The sequence below is a fragment of the Larimichthys crocea genome, chromosome VI (assembly GCF_000972845.2).
Source record: "Larimichthys crocea isolate SSNF chromosome VI, L_crocea_2.0, whole genome shotgun sequence".
Taxonomy (NCBI): domain Eukaryota; kingdom Metazoa; phylum Chordata; class Actinopteri; family Sciaenidae; genus Larimichthys; species Larimichthys crocea.
The window spans coordinates 26907669-26926803 of NC_040016.1; the positions used below are offsets into that span (position 1 = coordinate 26907669).

The 19135-nt window shown below is 40.9% G+C and overlaps 2 protein-coding genes and 1 pseudogene across 2 annotated transcripts in view; 1 reads left to right on the forward strand and 2 right to left on the reverse strand.

Moving 5' to 3' along the window:
- The window catches only part of map1lc3a (microtubule-associated protein 1 light chain 3 alpha), a 23208-nt gene extending 9374 nt beyond the window's left edge, over window positions 1-13834 (reverse strand). The window contains exon 1 of the mRNA XM_027279266.1: window positions 13641-13834. Within this exon, the coding sequence (XP_027135067.1) occupies window positions 13641-13680 (40 nt within the window). The 5' untranslated portion in view covers window positions 13681-13834. The remainder of the gene's footprint in view (window positions 1-13640) is intronic.
- LOC113745869 (dynein light chain roadblock-type 2-like) lies at window positions 2055-3467 on the forward strand (annotated as a pseudogene).
- Window positions 13835-14976: 1142 nt separating the features above from the next.
- On the reverse strand, window positions 14977-16904 carry dynlrb1 (dynein, light chain, roadblock-type 1). Its single transcript, XM_010752899.3, has 4 exons — window positions 16761-16904; window positions 16462-16537; window positions 15563-15730; window positions 14977-15478 (listed from the first exon to the last, which is right to left on the reverse strand). Exons 1-4 carry the CDS (start codon window positions 16761-16763, stop codon window positions 15435-15437), a joined length of 291 nt encoding a protein of 96 aa, XP_010751201.1. The 5' UTR covers window positions 16764-16904; the 3' UTR covers window positions 14977-15434.
- Window positions 16905-19135: the final 2231 nt, after the last annotated feature.

Here is a 19135-nt window from a genome sequence, read left to right on the forward strand (position 1 = left end):
CAAAGGCACTGAGGAAGATATTTGGTCTGATCTCTTCTAATATATTTACAGACTTTCTTTTTCCCGCCATGAACAAACACTGACAATAAAGGCGTCTATGCATTACCTTATAATAAAGTTTCAACAGAACCAGTGGACAGGGTGGGACGATGTGGCCGACGGTGTGTTTTAAATACAAAGCTCCCTTTAGTTTTATTCTGAAGGAAACATCTGTGGACTTCCTGTCCTGACTCTCTGCTTGTGACTGACTTGAAGCAGCTGCTGGCCGCGCCATAATGTTTACATTAAATAAAGATCATGCAAAAAAACCACTGATGTTTGGTTAAATGTAATCCTGCACACACACTGTGACTCTGCTGCAGCTCAAAACATTAAACAGACGATAACAAAGCGAGTTTTAATAAAGTGTGACGGGCGTGGAATGTTACATTACTGAGGCTGATGACAGACATTATTCATCTCACAAGAACAGCAGTCTGTCATACAAAATAACAGACCATGAAAGCGTGATTGGTCCAATCAATTCAGTTTTATTTATCTTAGTTTGTATCATAACACAAGTATCTGAGTCAATCAGAGTCGAGTATTCAACAAATTCCTGCCTGATGTTAGAGAGGACTGACGTTGGAAAGAGAGTTTTTATATTTTTTTCATGATTATATGTAATTTTCCTGACACCTCTAATGCTTCTAAACTGAGGTCTGTTGGCCGAGGTTCGAATCCACCTCGTGGCTCTGTCCCGCATGTCCATTCCCGTCTCTCTCTCCACATTCCTGTCACTCTTCAGCTGTCTCTGTCAAATAAAGCTTGAAAGGCCAAAAATGACGTCTGTTGACATTCAGCTCAATGAATATTACTTATTTAGTAATGCACTGACAGAAAGATTAGTTTTACTTCTTTCCAGCAGCAGCTGATCTCACTGCCTAGTCCAGCAGCAGTCAGCCCAGCTCGGCGTCTGTCTTCAGCCTTTTATTTCACCAAGCTCTCACCAACCACTAAAAGTCAGTCCACATTTACTCTTGTCCGGCGGCTCTTGCCTCGCTCACTCTCTCCTTTTCTCTTCTAGCCTTCCTCCGTCACGTCCTCTTTCACTCTCTTCTCCTCTGCCATCATGTCCGTAGACGCTGTGAGCCTGAAAACCTCCTTAGTTTCTGAGCTCCACAGTCTGAGCAGCCAGCTAACAGACTGAGCTAACATGAGCTAACAGCAGCTACAAACTGAGCTAACATGAGCTAACAGCAGCTAACCAACTGAGCTACACATGACTAACGAGCTACAGACTGAGCTCACATGAGCTAACAGCAGCTACAAATGAGCTAACATAAGCTAACAGCAGCTAACAAACTGAGCTAACATGAGCTAACAGCAGCTAACGGACTGAGCTAACAGCAGCTAACAAACTGAGCTAACATGAGCTAACAGCAGCTAAACGACTGAGCTAACAGCAGCTAACACACTGAGCTACACAGCCAGCTAACGCCAGCACTAACAATGACTAACATGAGCTACCATGCTAACAGACTGAGCTAACAGCAGCTAACACATGAGCTAACATGAGCTCAACAGCAGCCTAAAAACGAGCTAACAGAGCTACACAGCAGCTAACAGCAGCCGGCTAACAGCAGCACAGGACTGAGCTAACAGAGCTAACAGACTGAGCCAACATGAGCTACAGCAGCTAACAGACTGAGCTAACCGCAGCTAACAGACTAAGCTAACATGAGCTAACAGCAGCTAACAGAACCGAGCTAACACAGCTAACAAGCAGCTAACAGACGGGAAGCTAACTGAGCTAACAGCAGCTAACAAACTGAGCTAACTGAGCTAACAGCAGCTACAGCGTCAGCAGTTACTTCACTGTCCATCATAAACTCTGTAAATCAAAGAGTTGAGTCGGGAGCAGCCGGAGGACCATCAGAGGGAAAACCAGAAACATTTCCTCATAAAATATGAATCCAGTTTCACCAAATCAGTGAAATAGTTTGCTGCCTGTGTGAACCTTAGTCCGTTCACCGATCACAGGTGCGGGCAACAGGAGTCAGAAGTCGTTTGTCATGTATGTTGTGTTCAGTAAGACACGCGGTTGTTCCACTTTGTCCGCTGGGACGTAACGCGGCGTTGACCCGGATGTTTACGTCCAGTCGTCTTCTCCAGCAACAGAACAGAACCGACCGGACGTAGCTTGTTCTGCGAGGCTCCTGGACCAGATTCTGCTCAACATAACCGAACATGGTACGACGACGAGATGACGTCACGACACGCCTTTCATGAACCGCTCACATTGTTACCGGGACATGAACGATCGTTTAAAAACACACCAATCTGAGTTGCTCCACATGCGATCCGGCGTTGTCCAGTGGTTAGCCTAGCCGAGCCTAGCCTAGCCTATCCTAGCTTCAGTACTGCAGGGTGTTTGCTGTGGCAACTGATGCTACCGATGCCTACTCTGTTTCAGGCTGACGTGGAGAAACTCGGAAGAGGATTCAGGGACAGAAGGGAGTGCGGAGCCATCAGCGTCAACTCCGAAGGTAGGCGGCTCAGAGCGTTGAATCAGCTGTAGTGTTTTCAATTAACGTCTCTGCTCTGTGCAGGGACACACATCATCATCTTTATTATTATTATTAATTATTACTGACACTGGCACAGCACAGAGACTTAAAGTTAGTCAAAGGCAGCTTGAGGTGTGCCGAGCCACCAGGGTCCCAGCTGTAGGTTTCAGCACTTGTAACTGCAGCTGTGCTCTGTCTGTGTGTGAGTGACTGCGTTGAAGACACAGAAATCTCTAAATGAAGCCCTCCAACTAGTGGACACTAATGCCAAACGGGAGGTGGTATAAAAAAGCCCAAATGAACAGTGAAGCAATCCTCATCTTGTCGACCATGTAATGCTGAATTTCAGTGTGTGAAGTTAAAAATGTGACCTGGGGAGAGAGAGAAGACAGGTTGCCCCGTTGCTCCTTTGGGATTTCTCCTCTCCATTTACATGGGAGTAAGATGGGGCTTCGGTGGGTGATCCTGGAGCATCAGTGCGTCCCCTCCGCCAAAACTTAGACGTAACAAACGACTGTTTGCAGATGCTGTCAAAACTGTTGTTTGTTGAGCCGTTAACCATGGTAAACCACCCGGGTCAACAGACATGATACGTTCAGGTCTGTTGAATGTGTTGCTTGCAACAGTGCAGTCTCCAGTCTCCGCGTCCAGGCTGCTGTTTGAGAGTCCGTCAGCCGATTTTTAAACGTCCGTCCTCTCCCCGTTTCGTTAGGAATCCCCATCAAGACGACTCTGGACAATCCAGCACGGTGCAGTACGCCGGACTCATCCACCAGCTGGTGATGAGGCCAGGAGCACCACCGAAACATCGACACCCAGAACGACCTCACCTTCCTGCGTGTTTGTTTTTTTTTTTGCCTCCAAGAAGACGAGATCATGATCGCTCCAGTGAGTCAGGACGTGAGACATAGTCCCTGAGTAAAGAGTCAGACTCGCCCGTCGTAACGTGTCCTTTCGCTCTCCTCAACGATAAGGATTTTTCCTCGATGTCATCCAACCCATCGGACTGAAAACAGAAACAGAAACCGGCCCGCCCGACTCGTTTCTCTCTTTGTCCTTCTCAATGTTTTAAACAGCAAACGTTTCTGGTCTTGCTAAATGAAACGAGTCCGTTCATCAGAAGCTTTCTCGCTGCACCAGAAGTGACGGCACGATTCGAAGGTGGATGAAGATGGATCTTCGCTCAGTGACGGATGTTTGAATTTTTTTTTTTTTTTAATCATTATCCAGCTCGGTCTCCTCTAGCTCTCTGTGAAGTAAACACACTGACAATAACACACGTACTGTGTGTTTATGTCAGTTTACATCAGAGACACTAGAAGAGGAGAGAGAGCGACGTGTGTGAAGTTTTGAGGACGTTTTCTTTGGGTTGTTATTTATTGTGTTGGCGTGGCAGTAGTCCACTGAGCAGAGAGCGACACTACAACACTCTGCTGAATGTTTTCTGATGTTAACATGAAAAAATGATCAAAGTGTGTCGTCGTCTTTCTTTTGAGTTTACAGTTTTTAAAGGAACGTTAACAAGCCAGAAATAATATTAAACAAATCAATCATCTTCATTTAGTAGTTTTGTGACTCCCTTGGTGACGTGACGTCCAGACCTGAAATGAGTTTTTCAAGAGCTCTACGATGTGAAATTGTCTTGGTGAGCAATAAGAACTTGGGAGTGTAACAAGTTTGATGAGCTGTTTTCTTTGACAGGAACAGCTCGTCACGTTTAACAGGGGAGGGTATTAAAAAAACTTTGGTGGGAAGTTTAAATCCGTTGTTGTAGATTTTCACTTTTGACGCACTAGAATGAGTTTTTCCCAAGTTTTAGAACGAGTCATCCCAAAGGCTGAATGCCAACGAGTCATTTGAAGTAACTAATGATAATGTAACATACCGGTTTAAATTAAAACAGACGGATGCGAGTGAATGAAATCAGTCAGATTCTTTGCAGTATTCAATATGAAAGGTGCAGGTTCATTAACTGCGTGCTTCCTCTTCCAATAAATTCGTTTGAGAGAATGAAATGCAGCCAAAGTGCAACAATGTGCCAAGATGAACGGATATTTTAAATAACATATATATGAATAGTCACATAGTACAGATAGATCAGCGGTGCGTGAAATGAATGGGTCACGCGGCTGCAGAGTTTAATCAGGTTGACGCCTTGATGAGAAGAAGCTTCTCCTGAACCTGCCGTTCGGGAGAGGAGAGTCCTGTAGCGCCTCCTGGAGGAACGCAGGTGCTGCTGTGTCATCACCCTCTGCGGCGTCCCAGGCCCTTCCTGGTCAACAAAGAGCGAGCGTGGATGTAGGCTGGAACTACGGTCCAGGTTTTAGACAGTCTGCGGGGAGTCACGAGACTACATCCAGGTTTTAGACAGTCTGGGGGGCACGTCAAGAGACTACGTCCCAAGGTTTGTGAAGACAGGACCATCTGCGGATGAGACGTCACCAGAGACACAAATCCAGGTTTGACATCTGGCGAGGACTCCACGGAGACTACGTTCCAGGTTGTTAGACAGTCTGCGGGACGTCACGGAGACTAGTCCGGTTTTTGACGTCTGCTGCGGGAACTCAGGTAGACTAAGTCCAGTTTTATGACAGTCTGCGCAGGACGTAGGAGACTACGTCCAGTTTTTAAGCAGTCTGCGGGCACGTCAGCGGAGACTACGTCCAGGTTTTAGACTTGCGAGGCGTCCACGGGAAGACTACGGCCAGGTTTTAGACAGTCTGCGGGACGCACAGAGCTACGTCCCGGTTTTATTGACAGTCTGTCGGGTGACGTCACAAAGACTACGTCCATGTTAGACAGTCGTGCTGGACCGTCACAAGCAGATACGTCCGTAGGTTTAGACATCTGCGAGGACTCACAGAGACTACGTCCAGTTTTAGAACAGTCTCGGGAGACGTCACAAAGACTACATCGCAGGTTTAGACAGTCGTGCGAGACGTCATGGAGACTACGGTCCAGGGTTTAGACAGTCTGCTGGTGACGTCATGGAGATACTTCAGGTTTTATGACAGTCTTGGGAACGTCGACGGAGAACACGTCCAGTTTTAGACGTCTTGGTGGATAGCAGTATACTACTCCAGTTGAGACGTTCGAGACTACAGAGACTACCAGGTTTGTAGACAGTCCCTGCGAGGACGTCACACGGATTAGTAGTTAACATCTTGTCTACTCGAAGGTTTTTAGACAGTCTGCAGGACGTCACGGAGACTACGGTCCCGGTTTTGAGAGCTGCTGCGGGGACGTCATCGGAGACGACGTCCGGTTTGTAATACAGTCCCTGGAGGGGACGTCACGGGAGACAGTCCAGGTTTTAGACAGTCTGGCGGGGACGTATCGGAGACTACGATACATACATACCAAGGTTTTAGACAGTCCTGCGGGGACGGCACGGAGACTAGCACAGTTACAGAATCGGCGGGCTTCTCATCAGTAACGTCTGCGGGGACGTCACGGAGCTACATCCGGTTTAGACTCGGACGTAGCTACATCCATTACGTATCTTATAACGTTTACACACACTGGAAAAACATGGTCTGGCATGTCACAACACTGGGCTGAACACTTGCAATCATGTTCATAATCAGTAACAGAAATGACACTAAGTTGCTTATAAGAATAAGTTCTACATACATACTCTAGTATAGTATAGTATAGTAACGTAGTATAGTAGATTTTTGATGGTATAAGTTGGATAAACTAAGTTAAAGTTGTTTGTTTTTAAAGTTTTTTTTTGTGGCGCGGCCCTGTAAGACGGAGCGGATGACGTCACTCCTCGGTTGACTCGCTTTGTTGTCCGGAGCGTCGAGCAGACCTCTCAGCCGACCAACACTCGCGTCCGCCGGCCAACACAGCTGCGTTATAACGCGGCCTCAGCGCGCCTCCGTCACAGTTATAACTGCGTAATAAAGAACCGACAGAGATGCCGTCCGACAGACCCTTCAAACACGGAGGAACATTCGGTAAGAAACCCGCTGTTAGGCTCGATGAGCCGCGGAAACAAGGCAGCCGAGCCGAGGAGGCAGCTGGGCCTGCTAGCCGCTAGCTTGTTGACAAGTGTAGTTACATGTTTGTTGTGCTGTTAAAGTGTTAACAGCTGCGTATAAAGCACGTTATGATCCATAACAACACGAGGCTTCACACCTGGTGGAGTTAGGCTTATTAAATATACATGTAAGTGCCGATTAAAGCGAATAATAAATTAAGTCGGCTAAATAGCCTGGTGTGCTAATGTTTAAAGGCCATCTGGGTCAGTGTCACACACAGCCTCGGAGCTAACAGGCCAGCTGTTTGTGTGTGGTGTGTGTGTGTGGTGGTGTTGTGTGTGTGTGTGTGTGTGTGGTGTGTGTGGTGTGGTAAGCAGTAAACACAACATGTGCTGACACAGGACCCCAGGACACGTTCCCTGATTTATGTGGTAACATGATGCTAAAACACAGACTCTGTCCTGACAGGGAGGAGCTGTCCTGTTACATAATCCGGCCAAACACAGACTAATATGGGACAAGCAGCGCGGAAAGTACTCAGATTACGCGTCTGTGTACTCGGTTATACCTGCGAAGTGTCAGGTACAACAGACAGATGAGTGATGTGCTGACACCGAACCTGTCAACCTGGTTCTGTGATGGTGTTTACCTAAAAAGACAGACAGACAGACAGACAGACAGATAAGGGCAGTGGCAAGATGATGGTAACAGTACTGATACACTATCAAGTCTATAACAATAATAACAGTCAATAATACATTCTATAACAATAATAACAGTCTATAACAATAATAACACAGTCGTAAGTAATAAATAACAGTCTGTAATAACGCTATAACAAGAATAACAGTCTATAACAATATAACAGTCTGTAATAACAGTTATAACAAAATAACAGTTATAACAATAATACAGTCGTAATAATAATAACAGTGTAATAACAGTCTATAACAATAATAACAGTCTATAACAATATAACAGTCTGTAATAATAATAACAGTCTGTAATAACAGTCTATAACAATAATAACAGTCTATAATAACAGTCTATAACAATAATAACAGTCTATAACAATAATAACAGTCTATAATAATAATAACAGTCTGTAATAACAGTCTATAACAATAATAACAGTCTGTAATAACAGTCTATAATAATATAACAGTAAATAAACATAATAACAGTCTAAACAATAATAACAGTCTAAACAATAACAGTAAATAAACATAATAACGTCTATAATAACAGTCCATAACAATAAAACAGTCTATAAACATATAAGTCTATAACTAAAAGTCTTAATAAAGTCATAACAATAAACAGTCTATAAAACAGTATATAACAATAATGAACAGTCATAATAACAGCCTGTAACAATAATAACAGTCTATAATAACAGTCTATAACAATAATAAGTCTGTAATAACAGTCTATAACAATAATAACAGTCTATAATAACAGTCTATACAATAATAAGTCTGTAATACAGTCTATAACAATAATAACAGTCTGTAATAAACGTCTATAACAATAATAAGTCTATAATAACAGTATAACAAATAACTCTATAATAACTCTATGACATAATACAGTCTATAACAATAATAGTCTATAAAACAGTCTATAACAATAAGTCTAATAAAGCTATAAAATAATAAGTCTGTAATAACAGTCTATAACAATAATAACAGTCTAATAATAAAATCTATAACAATAATAACAGTCTATAATAAGTCTATAACATAATAAGTCTGTAATAACAGTTTATAAACATAATAAGTCTATAAACAATAAGTCTGTAATAACAGTCTATAACAATAATAAGTCTATATAACAGTCTATAACAATAATAAGTCTGTAATAACAGCCTAAACATTAAAACAGTCTATAATAACAGTCTTAACAAATAACAGCATAATAACAGCTATAACAATAATAACAGTCTATACATAATAACAGCTATAACAATAAAACAGTCTATAATAAACAGCCTATAACATAATAACAGTCTATAACAATAATAAGTCTATAATAACAGTCTATAACAATAATAGTCTGTAATAACAGTCTATAACAATAATAAGTCTGTAAACAGTCTATAACAATAAACAGTCTATAATAACAGTCTATAACAATAATAAGTCTATAATAACAGTATATAACAATAATAGTCTGTATAACAGTCTCTAACATATAACGTCTATAATACAGTCTATAAACATATGGGTCAATAATAACAGTTCATAACAATAATGTCTATATAACAGCATAACAAAATAAGTCTATAATAAAGTCTAAACAATAATAAGTCTAATAACAGTCATAACAATAATAACAGTCATAATAACGTCTATAACAAAATAAGTCTATAATAACAGTCTATAACAATAATAACAGTCTATATAATAACATATATAACAATAATAACAGTCTATAATAATAACAGATATAACCAATAACAGTCTATAACAATAATAACAGTCTATAACAATAATAACAGTCAAATAATAACAGTATATAACAATAATAACAGTCTATAATAATAACAGTCTATAATAATAACAGTGTAGGTTTTTATCCCCCTGAACACTAAGGGGCGGTATGGTAAAGGCCGAGGCCGAACATACGTTATTTAGTTCAGGTCATTAATGACAGGTGTGTCTAATTTTGGAGGATGTGGCGTGGTTTGTTTTAAAAAGACTTTTTTGTTTTGGAAAGCTTATTGAGATTTGCAAAGTTTACAATGAATGCATTTTCAGTTAAAGTTTACAAAGTTTCTGCATCAGTTTCTCCGGGTCACACGTCTAACAAAAACGGGACTTAGCCACTACAAACAGTATATAACAATAACAGTCTATTACAATAACAGTCTATAACAATAATAACAGTCTATAACAATAACAGTCTATAACAATAACAGTCTATTACAATAACATTCTATAACAATAATAACAGTCTAAACAATAACAGTCTATTACAATAACAGTCTATAACATAACAGGTCTATTACAATACAGTCTATAACAATAATAACAGTATATAATAACAATAACAGTCTATTACAATAACAGTCTATAACAAAACAACAGTAATAAAACAATAACAGTATATAATAACAGTAACAGTCATAAATAACAGTCTATAACAATAACAGTCTATAACAATAATAACAGTAATAACAATAACAGTCTAAAACAATAATAACAGTATATAACAAACACTATATAATAACAAAACACTATATAATAACAATAACAGTCTATAACAATAACAGTCTAAAACAATAATAACAGTATATAACAATAACAGTATATAATAACAATAACAGTATATAACAATAACAGTCTAAAACAATAATAACAGTCTATAATAACGTTGTTATATACTGTTATTGTAGACTGTTAACAGTCTACAATAACAGGTGAGTTATGGAGTCTGGACTGCAGGACAGCGGAGTTGGATGAGTTATGTAGTTACTGTGATATTAAATCACGTTTAGAGAGTGATGACACGTTAAACTGGTCGCAGGGCAGAGACGTGTCCTGGTTGTTTTTTAGACCCAGCGTGGGCGGGACGAGGACGTTACTCAGCGATGTTTTATAAACACACTCATGTCCGAGCGCCGGCACCGACCCTTCCCGTACCCCCGGCGAACACAAACGTCCCCAGAACCTAAACAAAGGAGGCATTCACACTTCACTGCCGGCTCTCAACGCCGGGCTGAGCTTTGGACCCTGCTGGTGTTAGTTTATTAGTTTATGTGAAATAAAGCTGCAGACAAACTGTGGCACCAACAGCACCACAGATCAGATTCAAACCATCTACAACAGGGACGAGATGTTAAAAAGAGTTTCTGCGTTTATCAGGATCAGCCTGAAACGCTGTCACGGTACATTCACATTTCTATATACTATATTTATCTATATCTTTTATCAATATTTATCTATATCTTTATATGTTAGATAAATATAGATAAAAGATATAGATAAATATAGATATATAGAAAATGTGAATGTACCGTGACAGCGTTTCAGGCTGATCCTGATAAACGCAGAACTCTTTTTAACATCTCGTCCCTGTTGTAGATGGTTTGAATCTGATCTGTGGTGCTGTTGGTGCCACAGTTTGTCTGAGACTGCAGCTTTATTTCACATAAACTAATAAACTAACACCAGCAGGGTCCAAAGCTCAGCCCGGCGTTGAGAGCCGGCAGTGAAGTGTGAATGCCTCCTTTGTTTAGGTTCTGGGGACGTTTGTGTTCGCCGGGGTTACGGGAAGGGTCGGTGCCGAGCGCTCGGACATGAGTGTGTTTATAAAAACATACGCTGAGTTAACGTCCTCGTCCCGCCCACGCTGGGTCTAAAAATACAACTTTCAGGACACGTCTCTGCTCCTGACGACCAGTTTAACGTGTCATCACTCTCTAAACGTGATTTAATATCACAGTAACTACATAAACTCATCCAACTCCGCTGCTCTGCAGTCAGACTCCATAACTCACCTGTTATTATAGACTGTTAACAGTCTACAATAACAGTATATAACAACGTTATTATATACTGTTATTATTGTTTTAGACTGTTATTGTTATAGACTGTTATTGTTATTATATAGTGTTATTGTTATTATATAGTGTTATTGTTATATACTGTTATTATTGTTTTAGACTGTTATTGTTATATACTGTTATTATTGTTATAGACTGTTATTGTTATAGACTGTTATTGTTATAGACTGTTACTGTTATTATATACTGTTATTGTTATTATATACTGTTGTTATTGTTATAGACTGTTATTGTAATAGACTGTTATTGTTATTATATACTGTTATTATTGTTATAGACTGTTATTGTAATAGACTGTTATTGTTATAGACTGTTATTATTGTTATATACTGTTATTGTTATAGACTGTTATTGTTATAGACTGTTATTGTTATTATATACTGTTATTGTTATAGACTGTTATTGTTATTATATACTGTTATTATTGTTATAGACTGTTATTGTTATATACTGTTTGTAGTGGCTAAGTCCCGTTTTTGTTAGACGTGTGACCCGGAGAAACTGATGCAGAAACTTTGTAAACTTTAACTGAAAATGCATTTTTTGTAAACTTTGCAAATCTCAATAAGCTTTCCAAAACAAAAGAGTTTTTTAAAAACAAACCACGCACATCCTCCAAAATTAGACACACCTGTCATTAATGACCTGAACTAAATAACGTATGTTCGGCCTCGGCCTTTACCATACCGCCCCTTAGTGTTCAGGAGGGATAAAAAACCTACACTGTTATTATTATAGACTGTTATTATTATAGACTGTTATTATTGTTATATACTGTTATTATTATAGACTGTTATTATTGTTATAGACTGTTATTATTGTTATAGACTGTTATTGTTATATACTGTTATTATTATAGACTGTTATTATTGTTATATACTGTTATTATTATAGACTGTTATTATTGTTATAGACTGTTATTATAGACTTATTATTGTTATAGACTGTTATTATAGACTGTTATTATTGTTATAGACTGTTATTACAGACTTATTATTGTTATAGACTGTTATTACAGACTTATTATTGTTATAGACTGTTATTATAGACTTATTATTGTTATAGACTGTTATTATTGTTATAGGCTGTTATTATTGTTATAGACTGTTATTATTGTTATAGGCTGTTATTATAGCCTGTTATTATTGTTATAGACTGTTATTATAGACTGTTATTAATGTTATAGGCTGTTATTACAGACTTATTATTGTTATAGACTGTTATTATAGACTTATTATTGTTATAGACTGTTATTACAGACTTATTGTTATAGACTTATTATGTTTATAGACTGTTATTACAGACTTATTATTGTTATAGACTTATTATAGACTGTTATTATTGTTATAGACTGTTATTATAGACTGTTATTATTGTTATAGACTGTTATTACAGACTTATTATTGTTATAGACTGTTATTATAGACTGTTATTATTGTTACAGGCTGTTATTATAGACTGTCATTATTGTTATATACTGTTATTATAGACTGTTATTATTGTTATAGACTATTATTACAGACTTATTATTGTTATAGACTTATTATGTTTATAGACTGTTATTATTGTTATGGACTGTTATTATAGACTGTTATTATGTTTATTTACTGTTATTGTTATAGACTGTTATTATTGTTATAGACTGTTATTATGTTTATTTACTGTTATTATTATTATAGACTGTTATTACAGACTGTTATTATTGTTATAGACTGTTATTACAGACTGTTATTATTATTATAGACTGTTATTATTGTTATAGACTGTTATTATTGACTGTTATTATTGTTATAGACTGATAGTAGTATCAGTACTGTTACCATCATCTTGCCACTGCACCTTATCTGTCTGTCTGTCTGTCTGTCTGTCTTTTTAGGTAAACACCATCACAGAACAGGTTGACAGGTTCGGTGTCAGCACATCACTCATCTGTCTGTTGTACATGACACTTCGCAGGTAATAACCGAGTACACAGACGCAGTAATCTGAGTACTTTCCGCGCTGCTTGTCCCATATTAGTCTGTGTTTGGCCGGATTATGTAACAGACAGCTCCTCCCTGTCAGGACAGAGTCTGTGTTTTAGCATCATGTTACCACATAAATCAGGGAACGTGTCCTGGGGTCCTGTGTCAGCACATGTTGTGTTTACTGCTAACACACACACACACACACACACACACACACACACACACACACACACACAAACAGCTGGCCTGTTAGCTCCGAGGCTAGTGTGACACTGACCCAGATGGCCTTTAAACATTAGCACACAGGCTAATTTAGCAGACTTAATATTATTATTCGCTTTAATCGGCATCTTACATGTATATTTAATAAGCCTAACTCCACCAGGTGTGAGCCTCGTGTTGTTATGGATCATAACGTGCTTTATAAGCAGCTGTTAACACTTATAACAGCACAACAAACATGTAACTACACTTTGTCAACAAGCTAAGCGGCTAGCAGGCCCAGCTGCCTCCTCGGGCTCGGCTGCCTTGTTTTCCGCGGCTCTATCGAGCCTAACAGCGGGTTTCTTACCGAATGTCCTCCGCTGTTTGAAGGGTCTGTCGGACGGCATCTCTGTCGGTTCTTATTACGCAGTTATAACTGTGACGGAGGCGCGCTGAGGCCGGTTATAACGCAGCTGTGTTGGCCGGCGGACAGTGAGTGTTGGTCGGCTGAGAGTCTGCTCGACGCTCCGGACAAACAAAGCGAGTCAACCGAGGAGTGACGTCATCCGCTCCGTCTTAAAGGGGCCGCGCACAAAAAAAACTTTAAAAACAAACAACTTTAACTTAGTTTATCCAACTTATACCATCAAAACTATACTATACTGTACTATACTATACTATACTAGAGTATGTATGTAGAATATGTCATGTATAAGCAACTTAGTGTCATTCTGTACTGATATGAAATGATGCAATGTTTAGACCCAGTGTTGACATGCCAGACCATGTTTTTCCAGTTGTTGAGTAATAACAGATACTGTTTAAAACCTGGACGTAGTCTCCGTGACGTCCCCGCAGACTGTCTAAAACCTGGACGTAGTCCGTAGCTACATCACTGCTCGCTCTTTGTTGGACCAGAAGGCGCCGCAGAGGGTGATGAAAACAGCAGCACCTGCTCTCCTCCAGGAGGCGCTACAGGACTCTCCTCTCCAGAACAGGCAGGTTCAGGAGCAGCTTCTTCTCATCAGCTGTCAACCTGATAAACTCTGCACCGAGGTGACCCATTCATTTCACTCAACGCTGTATATATCTGTAATATATTCATATTTATATGTTATTTAAATATCCAGTTCATCTGCACATTGTTCTGCACTTTGGCTGCATTTCATTCTCTTCAAACGAATTTATTCTGGAAGAGGAAGCACGCAGTTAATAGAGACCTGCACCTCTTTCATATGAATACTGCAAAGAATCTGACTGATTTCATCACTCGTCATCAGTTTGTTTAATTTAAACAGTATGTTACATTGATTCATTAGTTAATTCACAATGACTCGTTGCAGTCAGACTTTGGATGGACTCGTTATAAACTTGTGGAAAACTCATTCTAGTTGCTCAAAAGTGAAATCTACAAAACTGGATTTAAACTTATCCACCAAATGTTTTTTAATACCCTCCCCTGTGAAACGTGACGAGCTGTTCCTGTCAAAAGAAAACAGCTCATCAACTTGTTACACTCCCAAGTTCTTATTGCTAACAAGACAAATTCACATCGTAGAGCTCTTGAAACTCATTCAGGTCTGACTGTCACGTCACCAAGGAGTCACAAAACTTACTAAATCGAAGATGATTTGATTTGTTTAATATTATTTCTGGCTTGTTAACGTTCCTTTAAAACTGTAAACTCAAAAGAAAGACGATGACACATTTGATCATTTTTTAATGTTAAAAATCAGAAACATCAGCAGAGTGTTTGTAGTGTCGCTCTCTGCTCAGTGGAATACTGCACGCCAACACAATAAATAACAAGCCCAAAGAAACGTCCTCAAACTTCAACACGTCGCTCTCTCTCCCTCTTCTACGGGTCTCTGATGTAAACTGACAGTAACACACAGTAAGTGTGTTATTGTCAGTGTGTTTACTTCACAGAGAGATAGAGGAGACCGAGCTGGAATGATTAAAAAAAAAAAAAAATCAACATCCGTCACTGAGCGCAGATCCATCTTCATCCACCTTCGAATCGTGCCGTCACTTCCTGGTGCAGCGAGAAGCTTCTGATGAACGGACTCGTTTCATTTAGCAAGACAAAGAAACGTTTGGCTGTTTAAACATGAGACAGACAAAGAGAGAAACGAGTCGGGCGGCCGGTTCTGTTTCTGTTTCAGTCCGATGGGTTCTGGATGACGATGAGGAAATAATCCTTATCTGTGAAGGAGAGCGAAAGGACACGTTACGACGGGCGAGTCTGACTCTTTAACTCAGGAGACTATGTCTCACGTCCTGACTCACCTGGAGCGATCATGATCTCGTTCTTCTTGGAGCGCACGCGCAGGAAGGTGAGGTCGTTCTGGGGGTCGATGTTTCGGATGGTGCTCCTGGCCTTCATCACCAGCTGGTGGATGAGTCCGGCGTACTGCACCGTGCTGGAGTTGTCCAGAGTCGTCTTGATGGGGATTCCTAAAGAAACGGGGGAAGAGACGGACGTTTAAATCGGCTGACGGACTCTCAACAGCAGCCTCGGAGCGGAGACTGGAGACTGCACTGTTGCCAAGCAACACATCAACAGACCTGAAGTATCATGTCTGTTGACCCGGGTGGTTACCATGGTAACGGCTCAAAAACAACAGTTTGTGACAGCAGTCTGCAAACAGTCGTTTGTTACAGTCTAAGGTTTTGGCGGGAGACGCACTGATGCTCCAGGATCACCCACCGACAGCCCCATCTACTCCCATGTAAACTGGAGAGGAGAAATTTCCCAAAGGAGCACGGGGCACCTGTTCTTTCTCTCTCTCCCCAGGTCACATTTTTTAACTTCACACACTGAAATTCAGCATTCACATGGTCGACAAGATGAGGATGCTCACGGTCATTTGGGCTTTTTGATACCACCTACCGTTTGGCATTAGTGTCCACTAGTTGGAGGGGCTTCATTTAGAGATTTTCTGTGTCTCTCAGCAGTCACTCACACACAGACAGAGCACAGCTGCAGTTAATTGCTCTGACCTGCAGCTGACCCTGGTTGCTCGGCAACAACCTCAAGCTGCCTTTGACTGACTTTAAGTCTCTGTGCTGCTGCAGTGTCAGTAATAATAATAATAATAATAATAATGATGATGATGTGTGTCCCTGCACAGAGCAGAGACGTTAATGAAACACTAACAGCTGATCAACGCTCTGAGCCGCCTCACCTTCGGAGTTGACGATGATGATCCCCTGCACTCCCTTCTGTCCCTGAATCCTCTTCAGAGTTTCCTCCACTTCAGCCTGAAAACAGCAGTTAGCATCGGTTAGCATCAGTTAGCCACAGCAAACACCCTGCAGACTGAAGCTAGGCTAGGCTAGGCTAGGCTAGGCTAGGCTAACACTGACAACGCCCGGCTAGCATCGTGGAGCTAACTCCCGGTGTGTTTTAACGGATCGTTCAGTCCCGGTAACAATGTGAGCGTGTTAATGAAAGGCGTGTCGTGACGTCATCTCGTCGTCGTACCATGTTCGGTTATGTTGAGCAGAATCTGGTCCAGGAGCCTCAGCAGAACAAGCTAACGGTCCGGTCCGGTTCTGTTCTGTTGCTGGGAGAAGACGACTGACGTAAACATCCGGGTCAACGCCGCGTTCACGTACCAGCGGAAAAAGTGGAACAAACGAGTGTCGTACTGACACAACATAAACTGACAAACTGACGTCATGACCTCCTGTTGACCCGCACCTGTGATCAGGTGAACGGCACTAAGTCACACAGCAGCAACTATTTCACTGATTCTGGTGAAACTGGATCATATTTTATGGAGGAAATGTTTTCTGGTTTTCCCTCTGATGTCCTCCGGCTGCTCCGACTCAACTCTGTGATTTACAGAGTTTATGATGGACAGTGAAGTAAACTGCTGACAGCTGTAGCTGCTGTTAGCTCATGTTAGCTCAGTTTGTTAGCTGCTGTTAGCTCATGTTAGCTCAGTCTGTTAGCTGCTGTTAGCTCGTGTTAGCTCAGTCTGTTAGCTGCTGTTAGCTCATGTTAGCTTAGTCTGTTAGCTGCTGTTAGCTCAGTCTGTTAGCTGCTGTTAGCTCATGTTGGCTCAGTCTGTTAGCTGCTGTTAGGTCAGTCTGTTAGCTGCTGTTAGCGCGGTCTGTTAGCTGCTGTTAGCTCATGTTAGCTCAGTTTGTTAGCTGCTGTTAGCTCATGTTAGCTCAGTGTGTTAGCTGCTGTTAGCTCAGTCTGTTAGCTGCTGTTAGCTCATGTTAGCTCAGTTTGTTAGCTGCTGTTAGCTGCTGTTAGCTCAGTGTGTTAGCTGCTGTTAGCTCAGTCTGTTAGCTGCTGTTAGCTCATGTTAGCTCAGTTTGTTAGCTGCTGTTAGCTCAGTCCGTTAGCTGCTGTTAGCTCATGTTAGCTCAGTTTGTTAGCTGCTGTTAGTTATGTTAGCTCAATTGTTAGCTTGCTGTTAGCTCATGTTAGCTCAGTCGGTTAGCTGCTGTTAGCTCATGTTGACTCAGTTTTTTGTTAGCTGCTGTTAGCTCATGTTAGCTCAGTTTGTTAGCTGTGTAGCTCATGTTAGCTAGTCCTGTTAGCGGGCTGCTCAGACCTGTGAGCTCAGAGAACTAAGGAGGTTTTCAGGCTCAGCAGCGTCTACGGACATGATGGCAGAGGAGAAGAGAGTGAAGAGGACGGTGACGGAGGAAGCTAAGAAGAGAAAAGGAGAGAGTGAGCGAGCAAGAAGCCGCCGGACAAGAGTAAATGTGGGACTGACTTTTAGTGGTTGGTGAGAGCTTGGTGAAATAAAAGGCTGAAAGACAGACGCCGAGCTGGGCTGACTGCTGCTGGACTAGGCAGTGAGATCAGCTGCTGCTGAAAGAAGTAAAACTAATCTTTCTGTCAGTGCATTACTAATAAGTACTAATTCATTGAGCTGAATGTCAACAGACGTCTATTTTTTGGCCTTTTCAAGCTTTATTTGACAGAGACAGCTGAAGAGTGACAGGAATGTGGAGAGAGAGACGGGAATGACATGCGGGACAGAGCCACAGGTCGGATTCGAACCCTCGGCCAACAGACCTCAGTTTAGAAGCATTAGAGGTGTCATGAAAATTACATATAATCATGAAAACAATATAAAAACTCTCTTTCCTAACGTCAGTCCTCTCTAATCATCAGGCAGGAATTTGTTGAATACTCGACTCTGATTGACTCAGATAACTTGTGTTATGATACAGAACTATATAAATAAAACTGAATTGATTGGACAATCACGCTTTCATGGTCTGTTATTTCTGTATGACAGACTGCTGTTCTTGTGAGATGAATAAATGTCTGTCATCAGCCTCAGTAATGTAACATTCCACGCCCGTCACACTTTATTAAAACTCGCTTTGTTATCGTCTGTTTAATGTTTTGAAGCTGCAGCAGAGTCACAGTGTGTGTGCAGGATTACATTTAACCAAACATCAGTGTTTTTTTGCATGATCTTTATATTAATGTAAACATTATGGGCGCGGCCAGCAGCTGCTTCAAGTCAGTCACAAGCAGAGAGTCAGGACAGGAAGTCCACAGATGTTTCCTTCAGAATAAAACTAAAGGGAGCTTTGTATTTAAACACACCGTCGGCCACATCGTTCCCACCCTGTCCACTGTTCTGTTGAAACTTTATTATAAGGTAACTTCATAGAACGCCTTTATTGTCAGTGTTTGTTCATGGCGGGAAAAGAAAGTCTGTAAATAATATTAGAAAGAGATCAGACCAAATATCTGTCCTCAGTGCCTTTGACCATTTTTAGATTAGCCGAGAGGCAGGTGTCATGGAGACTACATCCTGATTTTAGAGTCTGCGGGGACGTCACAGAGACTACGTCCACTTTTAGACAGTCTGCAGGGAC

Bases quoted from the DNA above. Each gene is read 5' to 3' on its own strand.
- dynlrb1 (XM_010752899.3), bottom strand. The intron at 15,731-16,461 runs GTGAGGCGGCTC...CCGTTTCTTTAG, and splicing joins CATCATCGTCAACTCCGAAG to GAATCCCCATCAAGACGACT. The intron at 15,479-15,562 runs GTGAGTCAGGAC...TCTCCTTCACAG, and splicing joins CGAGATCATGATCGCTCCAG to ATAAGGATTATTTCCTCATC.